This window comes from Lissotriton vulgaris, chromosome 8 (assembly GCF_964263255.1).
Source record: "Lissotriton vulgaris chromosome 8, aLisVul1.2, whole genome shotgun sequence".
NCBI lineage: Eukaryota > Metazoa > Chordata > Amphibia > Caudata > Salamandridae > Lissotriton > Lissotriton vulgaris.
Window position 1 is genome coordinate 105,267,797 of NC_141696.1, and position 15,103 is coordinate 105,282,899.

The 15,103-nt window shown below is 49.0% G+C and overlaps 1 protein-coding gene across 2 annotated transcripts in view; it reads right to left on the reverse strand.

The window, feature by feature from the left end:
- The window catches only part of NUP98 (nucleoporin 98 and 96 precursor), a 944,939-nt gene that overhangs the window by 95,143 nt on the left and 834,693 nt on the right, over positions 1 to 15,103 (reverse strand). For both annotated transcript variants that reach the window (XM_086933760.1, XM_086933759.1), the window contains exon 30: positions 1,936 to 2,177. In XM_086933760.1, coding sequence (XP_086789886.1) covers positions 1,936 to 2,177 — 242 coding nt within the window. The remainder of the gene's footprint in view (positions 1 to 1,935; positions 2,178 to 15,103) is intronic.

Here is a 15,103-nt window from a genome sequence, read left to right on the forward strand (position 1 = left end):
GGGAGATCCTTCTCCCACCTCACCGCCAAGACATGGAACACCCTCCCACTGAGCCTACGACAGACCCAAGACCTACTGACTTTCAGGAGGATACTAAAGACCTGGCTGTTCGATCAGTAGCCCACTCCCCCTAGCGCCTTTAGACCCTCGCGGGTATGTAGTGCGCTATACAAATGATGGATTGATTGATTGGGTCTGGATGGAAAAGCTCTTCTGTAGAAGCATCCTTTTTCGGCACCGGCTTGGTGCAAAGTTGTTTAGAAGGTTTAGAAGTGTCTATTACAGTCTTTGGAGCAGATTTTGGTTTCGGTTCTTAAGACTTGTGGTCACAAGCTTTCTTCGGCTCATGTTTTTTGTTCGGATCCGGAGTTATTGATTCCGAACTGTTTCGGCTCGACCACTTTAGATGCCGAAGTGTTTTTCGGGGCCGAAGTGGGCTTTGGTGTGATTGGTTTTGGTACCGGGTTTGTTTTCGGTCCGATAGTTTTCAGAGCTGAAATATGCTTCGGTGTCTAGCTTGTTCTCGACTCGACTGATTTGGGTACCGAGGTTTGCTTCGGTGCCGGAGTTAATTTTGATTTAAGAACCTTTTGTTTTTCGGGACCGAGAGGGTGGCTCGAGCCCGAGTCGCCTTTAGGCTTTTTGGTAGTTTTCTTTGCCGGGCCCGAAGGTGGGGCGTGGAAAGTTTGTGATCGGTGTGCACCTGGAGGTGGAGGTGGAAGCAAAGCCTGTCCCGGTATGGGGTGTGAGCAGGGTCGACCTTTGTACTCACGACCTATTGACCAGCTGGAATGGGATAGTCATCGTCTGCTTGTTGTTCGGCTCCAGAAGCTGAATCCTCTGCCTCAGAAACAACGTCATCCTGCTGTTGTTCTTCGGACTCTAGATCGATTGGAGTTTAGTCTACGATGAGATATGGTGTTGATGAAGGGGATTGTGCCATGACTCTTCGAGCTCAACAGTCCTTGATCGTTTTCTTGGAACGGAACGAAGAGCAGGCCTGGCAATCTCGGCTCTCGTGCTCTGGGGACTAGCACAGATTGCACACCTCATGTAGATCAGTGTGGGGATATCTGTGTCCACACTGAGGGCACTTCTTGAAGGGAGTTCTTTCCATGAGCCGAAGGCCCAATGGCGCAGTTGGGCCCAACGGCCCCAATGATCGCTGGAATCGAAAAGTGCTGGAGTTTTCGATGTGAGTATGCAGGAAAGTGCGATAGAAAACGATACCGACGGTAGAAATCAAGCAATGGGTGTCGAAAGAAGATCGGTAACTGGACCGAGCGACAAACACATCCGAGCCCGATGGCGGAAAAAAACAATCTGAAGATGGAGTTGATGCCCATGTGCACTATGCTCCAGAGGAGGAGTCATCTATCATACAAAGACTCTTCCAGGACAACAACAAAGTGTAATCATCCGGGCCCACCACCAGATGGCGATCTATGGACTAGTGTGTGATTTGCAGCCCATATGCCTCAAACATGTAAACCTGAGAAAAAAATAAGATCTTTTCTTCTGCAAATGATCATCAATGATAGAGCAATGCAAGAACTTGTCAACATCATACAATCAAAGCTGAGGGGGGAAGTGTCCAATGCTGTCAAGGCATTTGGTCACTGAGGAGTTATCAAAAACTTTTAAAAACAGAAATGAGCTGTGAATACCCTTTACTGCAAACAAAAAGATGATATTTTTGGCCTTGGCTGGATATTTTTTTATTTATACATCACTTGATTTCTATTAGGCCATGTTAGCCTCATCGATGTTACACCTATTCCTCTGCTGTGCTGGACAGCAATAAAAACGGGTGTGGTCATGACGAGCTCAGCTCGTCATGAGCACAGGAGCACTGTGCTGCTTGACGAGCTGAGCTCGTCATGAGCACCGAAGGGGTTAATAATTCAAGGGTTCAGTTTTGAAGATTCAGCTTACCTGATGCTAGATACCTAGTGACCAGTTTGTGACATTGGTTCCAATGTCCGGCTTTGGACAGGTACAGGGCTTCCTTGTGCTTGTCACCTTCCTTCCTGGCTCGCATAGCTTTAGCTTCGTGAATCCAGGATGCAGGAACACAGAGCCTCTTTATCAGGAAGTCCTCCTTATCGTGGGACTCTGGTGTCTCAGACAGGGTGCAGTGACGGTTCAGTAGCTCACGAACTGCCCTCTCACGCATCCTGAAAAAGAGATCATACTTAATATAAAAAATAGAGAGAGGAAACTTTAGATGGAGATTAACATTTGCAGCACCCTGTAAAAAAATCACTAGTATTAAGAGTTTGCACCATTTTCCAACATAAGTGGCAACTTTGGCAAGAAACTGATCAACAACGCAGCAACAATATAAAAACATTTGCCTTTATATGGGCACTTATTGAAGTAATCTTACAAATCTCCATGGAATTCTTAGTCTATTGATAAGTAGTGCCAATGTTATTTTGAAATCACCTAAAGAACACTAATCTCCAAACAAACACACGCATTTGGCTCACTTAAAATGCATCTCAACTCCAATGGTCTGTTTTCGAAAAGTGACCTGTGCATTCAACTCATGAATGATTATATAAAACCTAGTGATAATGTTCTAATACTGCCATCCCTTTTATTGAACTAATATTGCAATGTGAGTTGCATAAAGGTTTGAAGTTAACCATACTTAAGTTGACAAAGGATGAATAAATTACCTTTTATTCACCTACTTGTGACATACCAGGACGTTTCTCAAGAACAAGTTATTTTGCCTTTAGCAATGCTCTTTGTGATGAAAATAATGATTCCAGCAGATTCCTTACACAAGACTTTTCATATCAAATGCCAGACTGGAGTAGGATTTTTATTTAACAGCACTGTGGCGATACCAACACCGGATGGCGCCGTTTGGAGTCGGGTACAGAGCCAGTGATAAAGTCGTTGCAGGGCGACCAATGTGAGAGTAACATTGGTTTGGCCAATTTATTCCATGGTCAAAGTCTTATGATGCAGAGATTGAGCCAAAAAAAAGAAAAACATTGAAAAAAATAAAGTTTCCTTCTCAAGGAGAAGCTGAAGAACAGTGTACGGAAACTGCAGGAGCTATTGTTAGCAATCAAAAAGAGACTACTGAACGTAAGTAACTTGATCTTCTAATGGATACCTGCTGCCTAAATTTCCCTACACCAAACACTTTCAACTATGGTTGATTAATGCAGGTAGAAGAATAGACACGTTTTTATTACACCCAAAAAGAATAAAGGCATGCCGAGCCAATTTGAGATGTTGCTTAATCATCCAAAAATTAAATGAGGTCCAAGTACCTCCATGTCAAATCATCTGGATTTGCAAAAGAGTTTATGTACCACCCCGCAAACACCCTCCATTAGCCCCAGTGACAGGTGTTTCCAAAAGTTCATAGTAGGCCAAACAAAGTTATCTAGAACAGGACTGCTTTGATGGTCTTGTCTAGCTTATTTGCCTCAAAATGTATCGTTTGCAACCTGCTGCTAAAGCTTTTTTTGTGTGGATGGAAAAATGGAGCCCTCCTGGGATACAAAAAAGGCTGGCAAAGAAATCACTTGCCTCATGCAGAACTCCGCGACCACTTTGGAGAGAAAAGGAGGCTTGACTTAGAAGTTGTGTTTGTGCAAAGGGCGAAGGATATCAGGCGGTAATGCATTTAGGAGCCAATTATCAAAAAAAAGTGGTTCACATGGATAATATGCAGTACAGGTGCACTACTACCATTGCCATCATCTTTGTAAACATACGCCGGGATCCAGATGAAAGGTGAGCAGGAACTGCTGATCTTCGCCTGTTTTCTAGGGTTGGGGAGCTATTTTAACACTAAAATAAGAACAAGTACCGCCTAAGCACACCAACATGTCCTGTGATGCACAAGTTACTTACCTTTGGTAACGATATATCTGTAAGAAACAATAGTTCGTGTTAGAATCCTTACCTTAGAATATCCCCAGGCGTCATACTGGATCCGGAAAGTTTGTCAGCAGTACCCCCGCGCCAGTAGGTGTCGTCTGCGGCTCCGCATCCGTCGGCGGCGTCGTGATCGCCAGGATGACGTTAGAGTACTTAGACACCGCCATCGTGCACTTAGGTCAGTTCTGTACATAGCTTTCTGCGCCAAGAACGCAGAGCCATGCAAGAAACCAACACTGGTGCCATGAAACTAGGGCCCTCAAAGGGAGATACCTTAACCCTAGATATCAGTTCGCAGAACGGGGAGGATGGGTGGGGCGGTATGGAATCTAACACGAACTACTGTTTCTTTCAGATATATCGTTACCGAAGGTAAGTAACTTGTGCTTCTGAAAGAAACCAGTTAGTGTTAGATTCCTTACCTTAGAATAGATACCCCAGCAATACCAACCCCGGTGGTGGGTCTGGGAACCAAGATCACACCAGAAAGTCTTGGTGAACGGAACGGCCGAAAAAGCCACCCCCCGGACTGGGCTGTCCAGGCAGTAGTGCTTAGCAAACGTGTGCAGCGAGGCCCACGTAGCTGCTTGACAGATGTCTTGCAAGGGGACTCCCCCAACCCAGGGCAGTAGTAGCCACCGTGGCCCGAGTGGAATGGGCCTGCAGCCCAACAGGAAGCTCCTTTTTCGCCTAGGAGTAACAGACCTTGATGCACAAAACGACCCACCGAGAGATGGTCCGCTTGTGCACAGCCCATCCCTTCTTAGAGCCCACGTAACCAACAAAGAGCTGGTGATCCACCCGGAACTGGCGTGTGCAGTCTAGACAAAAGGAGAGCGCACGTTTTGGGTCCAGATGGTGGAGCCTCTCTTCCTCTTTCGAGGTATGCGGAGGTTGAAAGAAGGTGGGTAAGGTGATGGGACTGCTCGATATGAAAGGCTGTAACCAGGAAAGAAGGACAAGTTCTCAAAACAACTTTGTCCGGATGGACAGAGGAAAGGAGGTTTAGAAGACAGAGCCTGGAGCTTACTCACTCTCCTGGCAGGGGTGACGGCCACCAGAAATACAGTTTTAAGAGTCAGAAGACTAAGAGGACAGTTGTGCAGTGGCTCGAAGGGAGCGCACATCAGATAAGTTAGTACAACGTTCAAGTCCCACTGAGGCATTACGAAGGGAACAGGAGGGAACATGTGGGTGATGCCTTTGAAGAATCTATTTACAACAGGGGACTTGAAAAGAGAAGGCTGATCAGGAAGTCTTAAGAAGGCTGCAATGGCCGAGAGATAGCCTTTGATAGTGCCCAGAGCACAGCCCTGCTGTGCAAGAGAAAGAAGGAAGAGGAGAACCTCTGAAAGAGGGGCAGAAAGTGGATCCACAGCCTTTGCTGTGCACCATGACACAAATTTGTTCCACCTTCAGGCGTTAGCCGATTTTGTGGACGTCAGGCTGCCAGTTGATGTGGAGCCGGGACTCCGCCGGAGATCAGAGGCCTCTGATCTCCACCTATCCCATGTGGCCCCCCATCCCAGGAGGGATGCATCAGTCACTACTACATGCTCCGGATGGGGGAGAGAGAGGGATCTGACGCCGACCCAATCTTGGTCCGTGAGACACCATTGCAACTGTCTCGTAGCACCCTCCGAGATCAGGTTGTGATCGGACAGGTTGCCCTGATGCTGTGCCCACTGGAACTTCAGGTCCCACTGCAGAGCCCAAATCCGCCACCTGGCGTGATGCACCAGTAGGATGCAGGAGGCCATCAGCCCCAGGAGCCGCAGTGTCAACCTGATCGAGACTCAGGATAAAGGCCGAATATCCCGAACCCGCGGCTCGGGAGGATAAACCCGAAACTGTGCAGAGTCCAGAACCGCTCTGATGAAGAGGAGCTTCTGAGAGGGACTCGGGTGTGATTTCCGCACGTTGATGGAGAACCCAAACAAGTGCAGGAGATCGGCTGTTGTCTGGAGGTGGAAGACAACTGTCTGAAGCGAGCCCGCCTTCAACAACCAGTTGTCGAGATAGGGGAAGACTGGAACCCCTAATCTGCGCAGATGAGCTGCGACCACCGCCATCACTTTCGTGAACACCCGAGGGGCACTGGTGAGGCCGAAAGGGAGCACGGTAAACTGAAAGTGCTCGTGGCCTACCGTGAACCGCAGGTAGCGCCGGTGGGCCGGCAGGACGGGGATGTAGAAATATGCTTCCTGCAAGTCCAACGCTACCATTCAGTCTCCAGGGTCTAGGGCAGCTAGGACCTGAGCTAAAGTCAGCATCTTGAACTTCTCCTTCCAGAGGAAGCCGTTGATGCTCCGGAGGGCCAAGATAGGGCGTAGGCCTCCTTTGCCCTTCTTGGGTACCATAAAGTAGTGGGAGTAGCAACCACGTCCTACTTCTGGCCCAGGAAGTGCTCTAAGGCCCCCTTGGCCAAGAGGGCCATAACTCCCTCCTGCAGAAGTTGCAAGTGATCCCCAGACATGCGGTGGTACTACTGTGGCATGGTTGGAGGGGTCGACTCTAAGGGGAGGGAGTAGCCCCTTCTGACGATTTGCAGCACCCACCTGTCCGACGTGATGGTACGCCAGTGGAGGACGTGATGGTGGACCCTGCCCCACACTGGCGTCAAAAGGGCCTGAAAGCTCAGACTAGGAAGGCTTTGAGGCAGATGCTGCGGGAGTGGATGTGGACTGACCTTGCCGTTGTCCCCCTGCACCGCCACGGCAGTTACCACATCCGCAACCGCGTGGAGGTTAATTCTGCGGCGTGTGGCTGGCTGGACGTGTTGGGGCGCCCCTTCCTTGGCCACAAAAGAGGCGAAAAGTAGAAGTTTGCTGGCGCTGGCCCGACAGGCCCAAGGCCTTAGCCGTATCCCTGGAGTCCTTGAAGCACTCAAGCACACTGTCTACTTTGTCGCCAAAAAGGTGACGGCCATCGAAGGGCATGTCCATGAGCGTGGACTGGACATCCCCCGAAACATTGGGGGATCTCAGCGAGGCGTAGCGACGAAACGCCACAGACGTGGAAATCGCCCTGCCCAGCAAGTCCGTGGTATCAAGTCCACATTGTATAGAATAACGTGCTGCATCGCGCCCCTCAGCAGGGGCTTGGGCAAGCTTTGTCCGGTCCTCCTCCGGGCACTGGGGCAGCACGTCCGCAACCGTCTCCTACAGGGAGTGGGTGCAACGGCCCAAAAGGCAAGCGGTTTTGATAGACCGCAGCCCCAAACTCAATGAGGAGAACAGTTTCTTCCCAAACTAGTCAAACCTTTTGGATTCCCGATCCGGGGGAGCGGTCAGGGACGTAGAGGCCTGGATCACCAGGGGGGGGGGGGGAAAGGGGGGGGGGGGGATACGGACAGAAAGCTAGGGTTGCCCGGAGTTGGGCAGTGGCGTTGGGCCACGTTCCGATCCACAGGGGAACAGTGGAGGGCTTGGACCAAGTGCCCATCAGAACGTCCGTGAGGGCTTCATTGAACGGCAGTAGAGGCTCCGAAAAACGTATTGGCGGCTGAAGCACCTCGGTGAGGAGGTTAGTCCTCACAGCCGCGGCAGGGAGCTCGAGAGCCAAGGCCTTGGCTGCCCTGCGCAACACCACACCATAGGTAGCACCCTCCTCTGTAGCCACGTAGGGAGGAGAGATTAATCCAGTCTCAGGCGATGAAACTATACCACTGGCCTCCCCATGCTCATCTGCCCAGCCCTGACTCAACTGGCACTGTTGTGCCAGAGGGTCCTCAGACCACTCCCAGTCCTCCCCTTCATCCATGTCCTGATAAACAGGCAGAAATGACGGAGCCGGGTCGTAGATGAATTGCTCACCCATCGACGCCGGAGACGGCGCTGATCCGACACCGGACCTGGACTGAAACTGGGGACGGCGTTGTCCGAAGACTGCGCCAGGAGCGACACCAGCGGGGTTGGCGCCAGCGGAGGAGTTGTGAGGTCAACTGCGTCGACCGGGATCCAGGCCTGAATCCCCCGGGGCCCTGCGGCGTAGGGAACGAAGTCGACAATGGCGCCGGGGCCGAAGCAGTCGACAATGGCGCCGGGGCCGGAGCCAGTCGGGTCTGCGGGGCCCGAAAGCGCGCAGACCGGCCTAGACGGAGGGATGTGAATCCTCATGGCCACTAGGAAATCACGTATCTCCTCCCGCATCAGCCCAAGGACCGGAGGGTGTGGGGCTGGATGCGGCGCCTGCGGCTTCGGCGGAGCAGCGCGGGTGGTGTCACCCGAACCATCAGCTGCGTTGCGCAACTGGCGAGGGGAGGCGGAAGATCGATGACGTCTCTTCGACTTCTTTTTAGAATGCCTCGACTTACCGGAGGACTTGGAGCCCGACGAGTGGTGATGGTTCGACGAGCGGCGATGGCTGCGGCTCCGCGACCGGTCCCTCAACTTCCTCCTCGACCAGGACCTTGAGCGGAGTGGAGCAGACTGCCGGAGCTCAAGCAGCTTGCGGGACAGCTCCCGCCTAGATTTCGAGGTCAAGGCCCGGCAGTCGGGGCTCGACCTGTAGTGGTCGGCCCGAGGCAGTAGAGACACCGGCGGTGGGGGTCGGTCGCCGACATCAGGTGTTAACGGGCGTCGCACGGCTTGAAACCAGGCATCCCTACTAGCACCAGGAGTCTAAGTCGACTCGAAAAACGATCCAAAACAGCCCAAAAAAGGTAGTCAAAAAATGACTAGAAGTACTGCTCTTCCAGGATAAGCGCTTGATGGCGTGAAAAAAAAAAAAAGAAGAACTGACGTCAGCGCGCGAGGGCGGCGTCTAAGTTCTCAGACGACGTCATCCCGACGATCATGCCAACGACGCACGCGGAGCCGCAGACGACGCTTACCAACGCGCAGGGGTACAGCTGACAAAAACTTTCCGGATCTAGTCTGATGCCTGGGGATATTCTAAGGTAAGGAATCTAACACTAACCTGTTTCTTTCAGATTTCAGTAATTAAACAAGTTGAATGGTCACAATCTTAAACCGTTGTTGCTTAGAAGTTGTGAGGAACTGGTTTAGACATTGCAAGGCCTGGACTGGGCAGAGGGCGCCTCCTTTCTTTGGAACACAATGGACAATTTCTAATAACACACTGTTTCCAAAGGAGACAGCAGCAGGGAAAAGGGTGGAAATCTTTCTAAATAGGGGAGGGAATTTCCTAAGAGAACAATCTGGATGTTCAACAGGTCTGAAGCCATCCAGTCTTGTTTTTTGAAGAAAGAGACCCTTCTCTGTAACCCCATCAATGAATGGAGAACAACTTGTTTACCTATGGTAATGCTCCTTCTGGTGGTTTCCTCACCTTTAGAATATTCCAAGGTGCTAGACTGGACCCGGAAGATACAATACAACATTTCTCCCTCATGCCCGTAGGTGATTTAGAGCGGTTTCACATCAACTTCATTCCGCCCCAGAAGGGAAAAACCTAAGACGCATATGAGGGAAAAAATTGGGTTTACCATGCCAGTGGAAGCACAGTATGGGAGTACATCATCCTCACCATCTCCATTGTCTTCTCAAAAGCCAATTGACTGATCAGAGTTGGTGCTGAAACATGGTGCGCTGAAGAGCAGGAAGGCAGCCCAGTGGCAAAGGCATTGTTCTATCTTAATCAGACTGTACAGAGACAGTGCGTCGGACTGATTCTGGACGATACTTTGGAGGCCATGGTGAATTTGGCACTACTACTGGTACTGAGTCCTCCTCCAGTGCATCAATGCTGAAGAGACCAGCATGAAATACTGAGCTGGAGTGAAAGTCTGCACTGAAGCCAAAGTGGAAAAAGAGACTGGTTACGGAGAACAGACTGCACCGCAGACAAATCTGCCAGCAGTACCCCAACTAGAGGTCTCTCCGGATCTTGGGATGCCGAAAGCTCGTCACAAGGTGCAGCATGAGTGCCAAAATTATGCATCATGACCTCTCCAAAGGCCTTAGTCTGTTGCAGTGTTGCCGTTGGTGCAGCATCTGCTGTGTAATCTGCTCATTACTGGTGGACCGGGAGTGACACCATGAGGCAGTATGACGCACTTGCAACTTCTCTGGTAGAAAGTGGCAGGATGGGGACTTACCAGTAGACTTGGATCACAAAGAGGACCTGTCCCGGGAACAGCCCTGAGAGCAGCGTCAGTGCCTCAACTTTCAAGCAGGTATTGCATGATTGTGTATGGTATTCTAAGATGTACAACATTGATTCACGTTTCCGGATCACCTTCGGATTCATGAGGGCACAATTTTAGCAAGGCTTGGAGTTATGCCTCAAGCCCAAAATCAGAGGCATACCTCGTATGAATCAGTCACAGACATTTGTTTATGACGGTCCTGACAAGGTTTAAACCCTGTAATTTTTGGAGGAGCCATGTTCCTTTGTAATGTGTTTTTCTGGAGCAAGCTCTGGATTCACATTCGAAGATGCAGGAAAAAAGTAGGTGACGTTGGAGACCAGGTGTTGGTGTCACTTATGGGGTGGCACAAAGTCAACACGGAGATGCACAACGTCATATACCAGCTTGCGGAAGCACTGCTGTTTTTCATCTTTTGGCTCTAGTCTGGCTCCTTGCGATATTCTAAATGTGCGAAATCGGTGGTTAGAAGTATCCATAAGAATGTGTCAAAGTTTTAGACGATTGAGGTGGAGGAAGAGGAGAATGAAGACTAGGCCCGCCTACCTCTGCCTCCACATAGGTAAAACAAGGTGTGGTTGGTTACTGCTACACTGAGCAGGTATGCTGAACCTGAAATTGTGATACTGCTGCAAAAAGCATCTTTGAAAAAAATATATTCAGTGTTAAGGATTTCAAAATTGACCACACTTTACATTTAATTTCCAAGTGCTCATGTTTTGGCCAGTGTATAAGATCAAAATGTATATTTCCTTTTTTTAGCTTCCTCAAAAATTGCCCATAAGTCATTACACAGCGATGCAACAGTCCATTTGTCTTGCTGCCTGTTTGCCCCTCCACATATTGATTGATTGTTTCTCTTCATAACTATTTGTGTTAATGCTCAGCAATAGTGACAAAGGTACATGGCAGGGTATTTTCAGTATCGCTTTGGGGGCAACTCAATGCCTGTTTACTTCATGAAATGGAGTCCATGATGAGTAAGCTATGTGGTATTTAAGTAATTTAACCGCATATATTTTTATCAGGTGTTCCTAGATACCCTGTGTTCATGCTCCAGTGCCAATTCCCACTCTTTTCCTTGAAACTGTCTGACTAGTGATTCCTCTCAAATAGAGCACCATGTGGGCATCCGGTCATAGATGGGCTCAGTTTGCTCTGCCATGTGGTGGTGTACCGAACAATTTTCTACTAATCCAGCCACTACCATTGGAGTAGTGCCTCCTAAAACAGGACCAAGGATCCTCTCTATCCTGCTTGTTTCAATACTACATGGAAGGGTCTGTTGGCTGTGAGGACCTGTACTGTCCTTTCCTTGATGGATGCCAGGAAGGCTTTCACAGGACCAGCTGGATCACCTGTAGCTCAAAAGGGATCTGGCTCTACGCCAAAGACCAGAAGAACAACTTACAAACGTTTGGTAATGCTCATTCTGGTGGACACTAAAGATCCCTCACCTTGTGAATACCACCAGAAGCCAGACTGAATCTGGGAGATTTGTCTTAGCAGTTCACTTGAGCGCTAGTAGGCGGCCTCATGTAGCCCTGCATCAGGTCTATCCTGCTCCGGATGTGATGTCAGTGTCACCATATTACTTCCTCACCACACTTCAACAATCAGTTTCTTTCTTATGTCGGTTTGTGCCATTGGACGCAGAGCCTTCAATAATCAAATGTGTCGGAGTACAGATCTCTAAATGGAATATTTTTAATGTGGACCTAAAGAGTCTATTCCACTGAAAGGGGAGGAGGGTAGGTTAGCAGGGACTATGCAGTTACACACAGTATCCACCAGAGAGATGATTACCAAAAGTGAGTAACTTGTTCTTCTGATGGATATAAACCACAGATTCTCGACCGTGTGAATAGATACCAAAGCAGTACCTTCCCAGGTGGAGCGTCTGAGGAATGGCCCAGACCACAAAATCAAGCAGGATTGAACAGACAAAATGCCCCTCCCTGCAAAATGCCAGACCTGGTTGTCCAGACAGTAATGCCTCAAATGTGTGAAGGGATACCCACATAACAGCCTGACAGATGTCTATGAATGGCACTCCACGTGCCAACCCAGTGGCGGTAGCCTTGCCTCTTGGCACAGGACCTACAACCTTACTCCGGCCTGCTTGCTGTCATGCCAAATAGTGGTGGGGTTGTCAATAAGAATCTGCACTAGTTTCCCACCCGGAATCACAGTAGGAAAGCATCCAATGGTAAGAAAATAGCCTGCAACTTCAAACGGTAGATGTGGAGCCAAGTCCCACCGCAGACCAAATGCCTCTAATCTCTAATGTCCACCTCAACCAAGATGCAAAGCCTCAGTCACTGCTTTCAGGTGTGGGTGGGTAGGGTGTAGCAGCTGCTGCTGACCCAATTGCACCCCTTAACAAGCTTGCAGAAGCTTTTAAGGACTAGACAGATGACAAGCAGCTCTAGGTAGTTGAGATACCGACCCAGGTGGTGGTGGAGTCCAAGCACCTTGCTGTCATGTTGCGGAGATGTGCGCACCCCCCAGTAAGCGATCAGGCAGTGGTAATCATCACATTCAGAAGATATCCAAGAAACGCTTCCTGAGCAACAGGTTATTGCTGTACCACCATAGTAAAGAGCCTAATGTGGGCCTTTACCAACACAAGTTTGTCCCAGTGACCTTCTGCTTGTTATCACTGCCTAACAAAACACTGTTGGAGTGGCTGTAAGTGTAATCTGGCATGTGGCAGAAGTGCTATGCAGAATGCGGTCATAGCCAAGAGCTTCATACAGTTAGCAAATGACTGGGCAATAAAACCCAGTAGCAGCTGCTGAAATGCCACTACACTGCTGGTTGGGATACGTTTCAGCTGTGATAGCATTCAACATTGTGCCCAGGAAGGGCTGGATCTGTTGGGGTAGGAACTCGTGTGGTTTTATTTTGAACCCCTAAGCTGTGGTCAGGGTTACAGCTGCATGAGTATCTGCTAGGCATCGCTGACTGCTGCTGATCTTAATCAACCAGTTGTTGAGGTACGAGATGACATGGGTGTTTGCTCGGCACAGATAAGTGGCCACTACCGTCAGACAATTGTAAAGACCATGGGAGCTGTAGTGACTCCAAAGGGTAGAACTGTGAACTGGTACTGTTGTTTACTTGTCACAAAGTAATTGCACTGGTGATGGAGAGGGTAGGTGAAGCTGTGTAGATAGGCATCAAAGAAGTAACCTTTGCAGAGAATGATGAAGCCCTGCAAGGTTGTAATATGCAAGTGCTCAGACAAAATGTACCGGTTCAGTGGCCAGAGGTCTAAGATGGGCCATAGGGAAATGTCTTATGGAATGAGGAAGTACAGCAGGAAGATGCCTATGCCCAATTGGAGCGGGAGAATGGGTTGGAGCGGGGGAATGGGCTGAAGCGGGGGAATGGGCTGAAGCAGACCTTTTAGAGGAGCGCTGGGACCTCTTCTTTGAAGAGGGTGCGGTGGTCTTGGTTGAGGAAGTGTCAGTGTGATGGTACATTGGTGCGGTGTGGAATTCTAAGCAGTAGCTGTACTGAACCGCTAACACTCATTGATCGAAGGTGATATCCTCTCAGCTAGGGTGAAAATCTTTTAGTCTATCACAACAGGTATGTGATCGGAGTGAAGGGATGGCAGAGCACAAGTCAGTCTGTGCTTGGGAGAAGAGACTCTTTTACAGGAGCTACCTCTGCCTCTCTTCTAGCACTTGTTATGCCTGTAACCACCCAGAGTATCCACTGAATTGTGAAAAGCCTGGTATTGGTAGGTTTGAGGCTAGCCAGAGCGCGTAGTCTAGTTACAGCCTCTGGGTTACTGCAAATGAAAGGTGCCCTTGAGTGACAAATTGCAGGGCACCCATGAACTTCGTGAGCTATGTCCTCTATTTCTCATCTTTTCCAACATCTAATCCACTTGGGGCCCAAAGAGATGTTCCCATTGAGTGGGATGTTCAGGAGGAGTTGGACCTTCAGTATGAACCTGTAAACCTATCTATGGCAGCGGTGCAGGCAGTGTCAGTAGCATAGAGGCAGCTGGAAAAGTTGGTGTTGGAAATACTCTTTACTTTAGCAACTAGCTCTGCAACCTCCTTCTACCTTCAAGTCACAGGGAGGTGAAATCTTTCGTAACTTAACAGCAAGCCAACCAAAGTGGCAATAAGCAATTGGGTGGCTGCATCAACTCCAACAAACTTGCTGGCAGCGCGAAGCACTTACTCTTTCTCCTTAAGGGGGCATTCCCATTTGCTTGAGCAGATACCCACTCTCCTGCTGTGTGTACTACCAGGGAATATGGGTGGATCTGGCCATGGATTTAAAGTGGCTTATTAAGAGAAACTTTATATTTCTTCCCTACCTTTGGCATGACAAATTCTCGACAATTGTTTTGGGCGGACATGAACATGCATTGAGCATAGGGAGGAAGTGGACAGAATGTTCTAAAAACCATGCATGTTGACTTTATGGTGGTGGGCTGCACTCAAAATGACTGCATGATTCACATATGTATAATCCGACGGGGATTGCTCAGCTGGGTATGGAAAGAGGAGCAGTTAAGCCTAAAAAAAAACACTAGGATCTTGTCTCTCTCGAAGCAGTACAACACATCCTGTGGCTTGAAGCTTTTTCAATAAGAAAAATAAATTGTAATGTCTGAGGCAAATATTAGATAGCAAGAGTAGGCACACAGTTACACGGAGCCCATTAATAGGATTTACAAAATCTTACCCTCGTGTAAATAAAAAACAAAATCAAAATTATAATAAAATTAGGCACTGTTAGACCTAGTACCATTGGTGTGAGTCTCCCTTCCATTTTTAACTAATTGCCTCCTCTCTTTTTTATATGTTTTGCTGGTTTAGATGCAACAGTGCAAGTGCTCTTTATGTTAAATTGTTGTATTGATTAGTGACCATAGAGCCCGGGGCCTGTAAATCAAATGCTGCTAGTGGGCTTGCAGCACTGATTGTGCCACCCACAGAAGCAACTTGTAAAGTGTGTCTCAGGCCTGCCATTGCAGAGCCTATATGCAGTCTAGTACTGCCATGTCGACTTGGTAAGTGCACCCACTTGCCAGTCCCTAAACCTTCCCTTTTC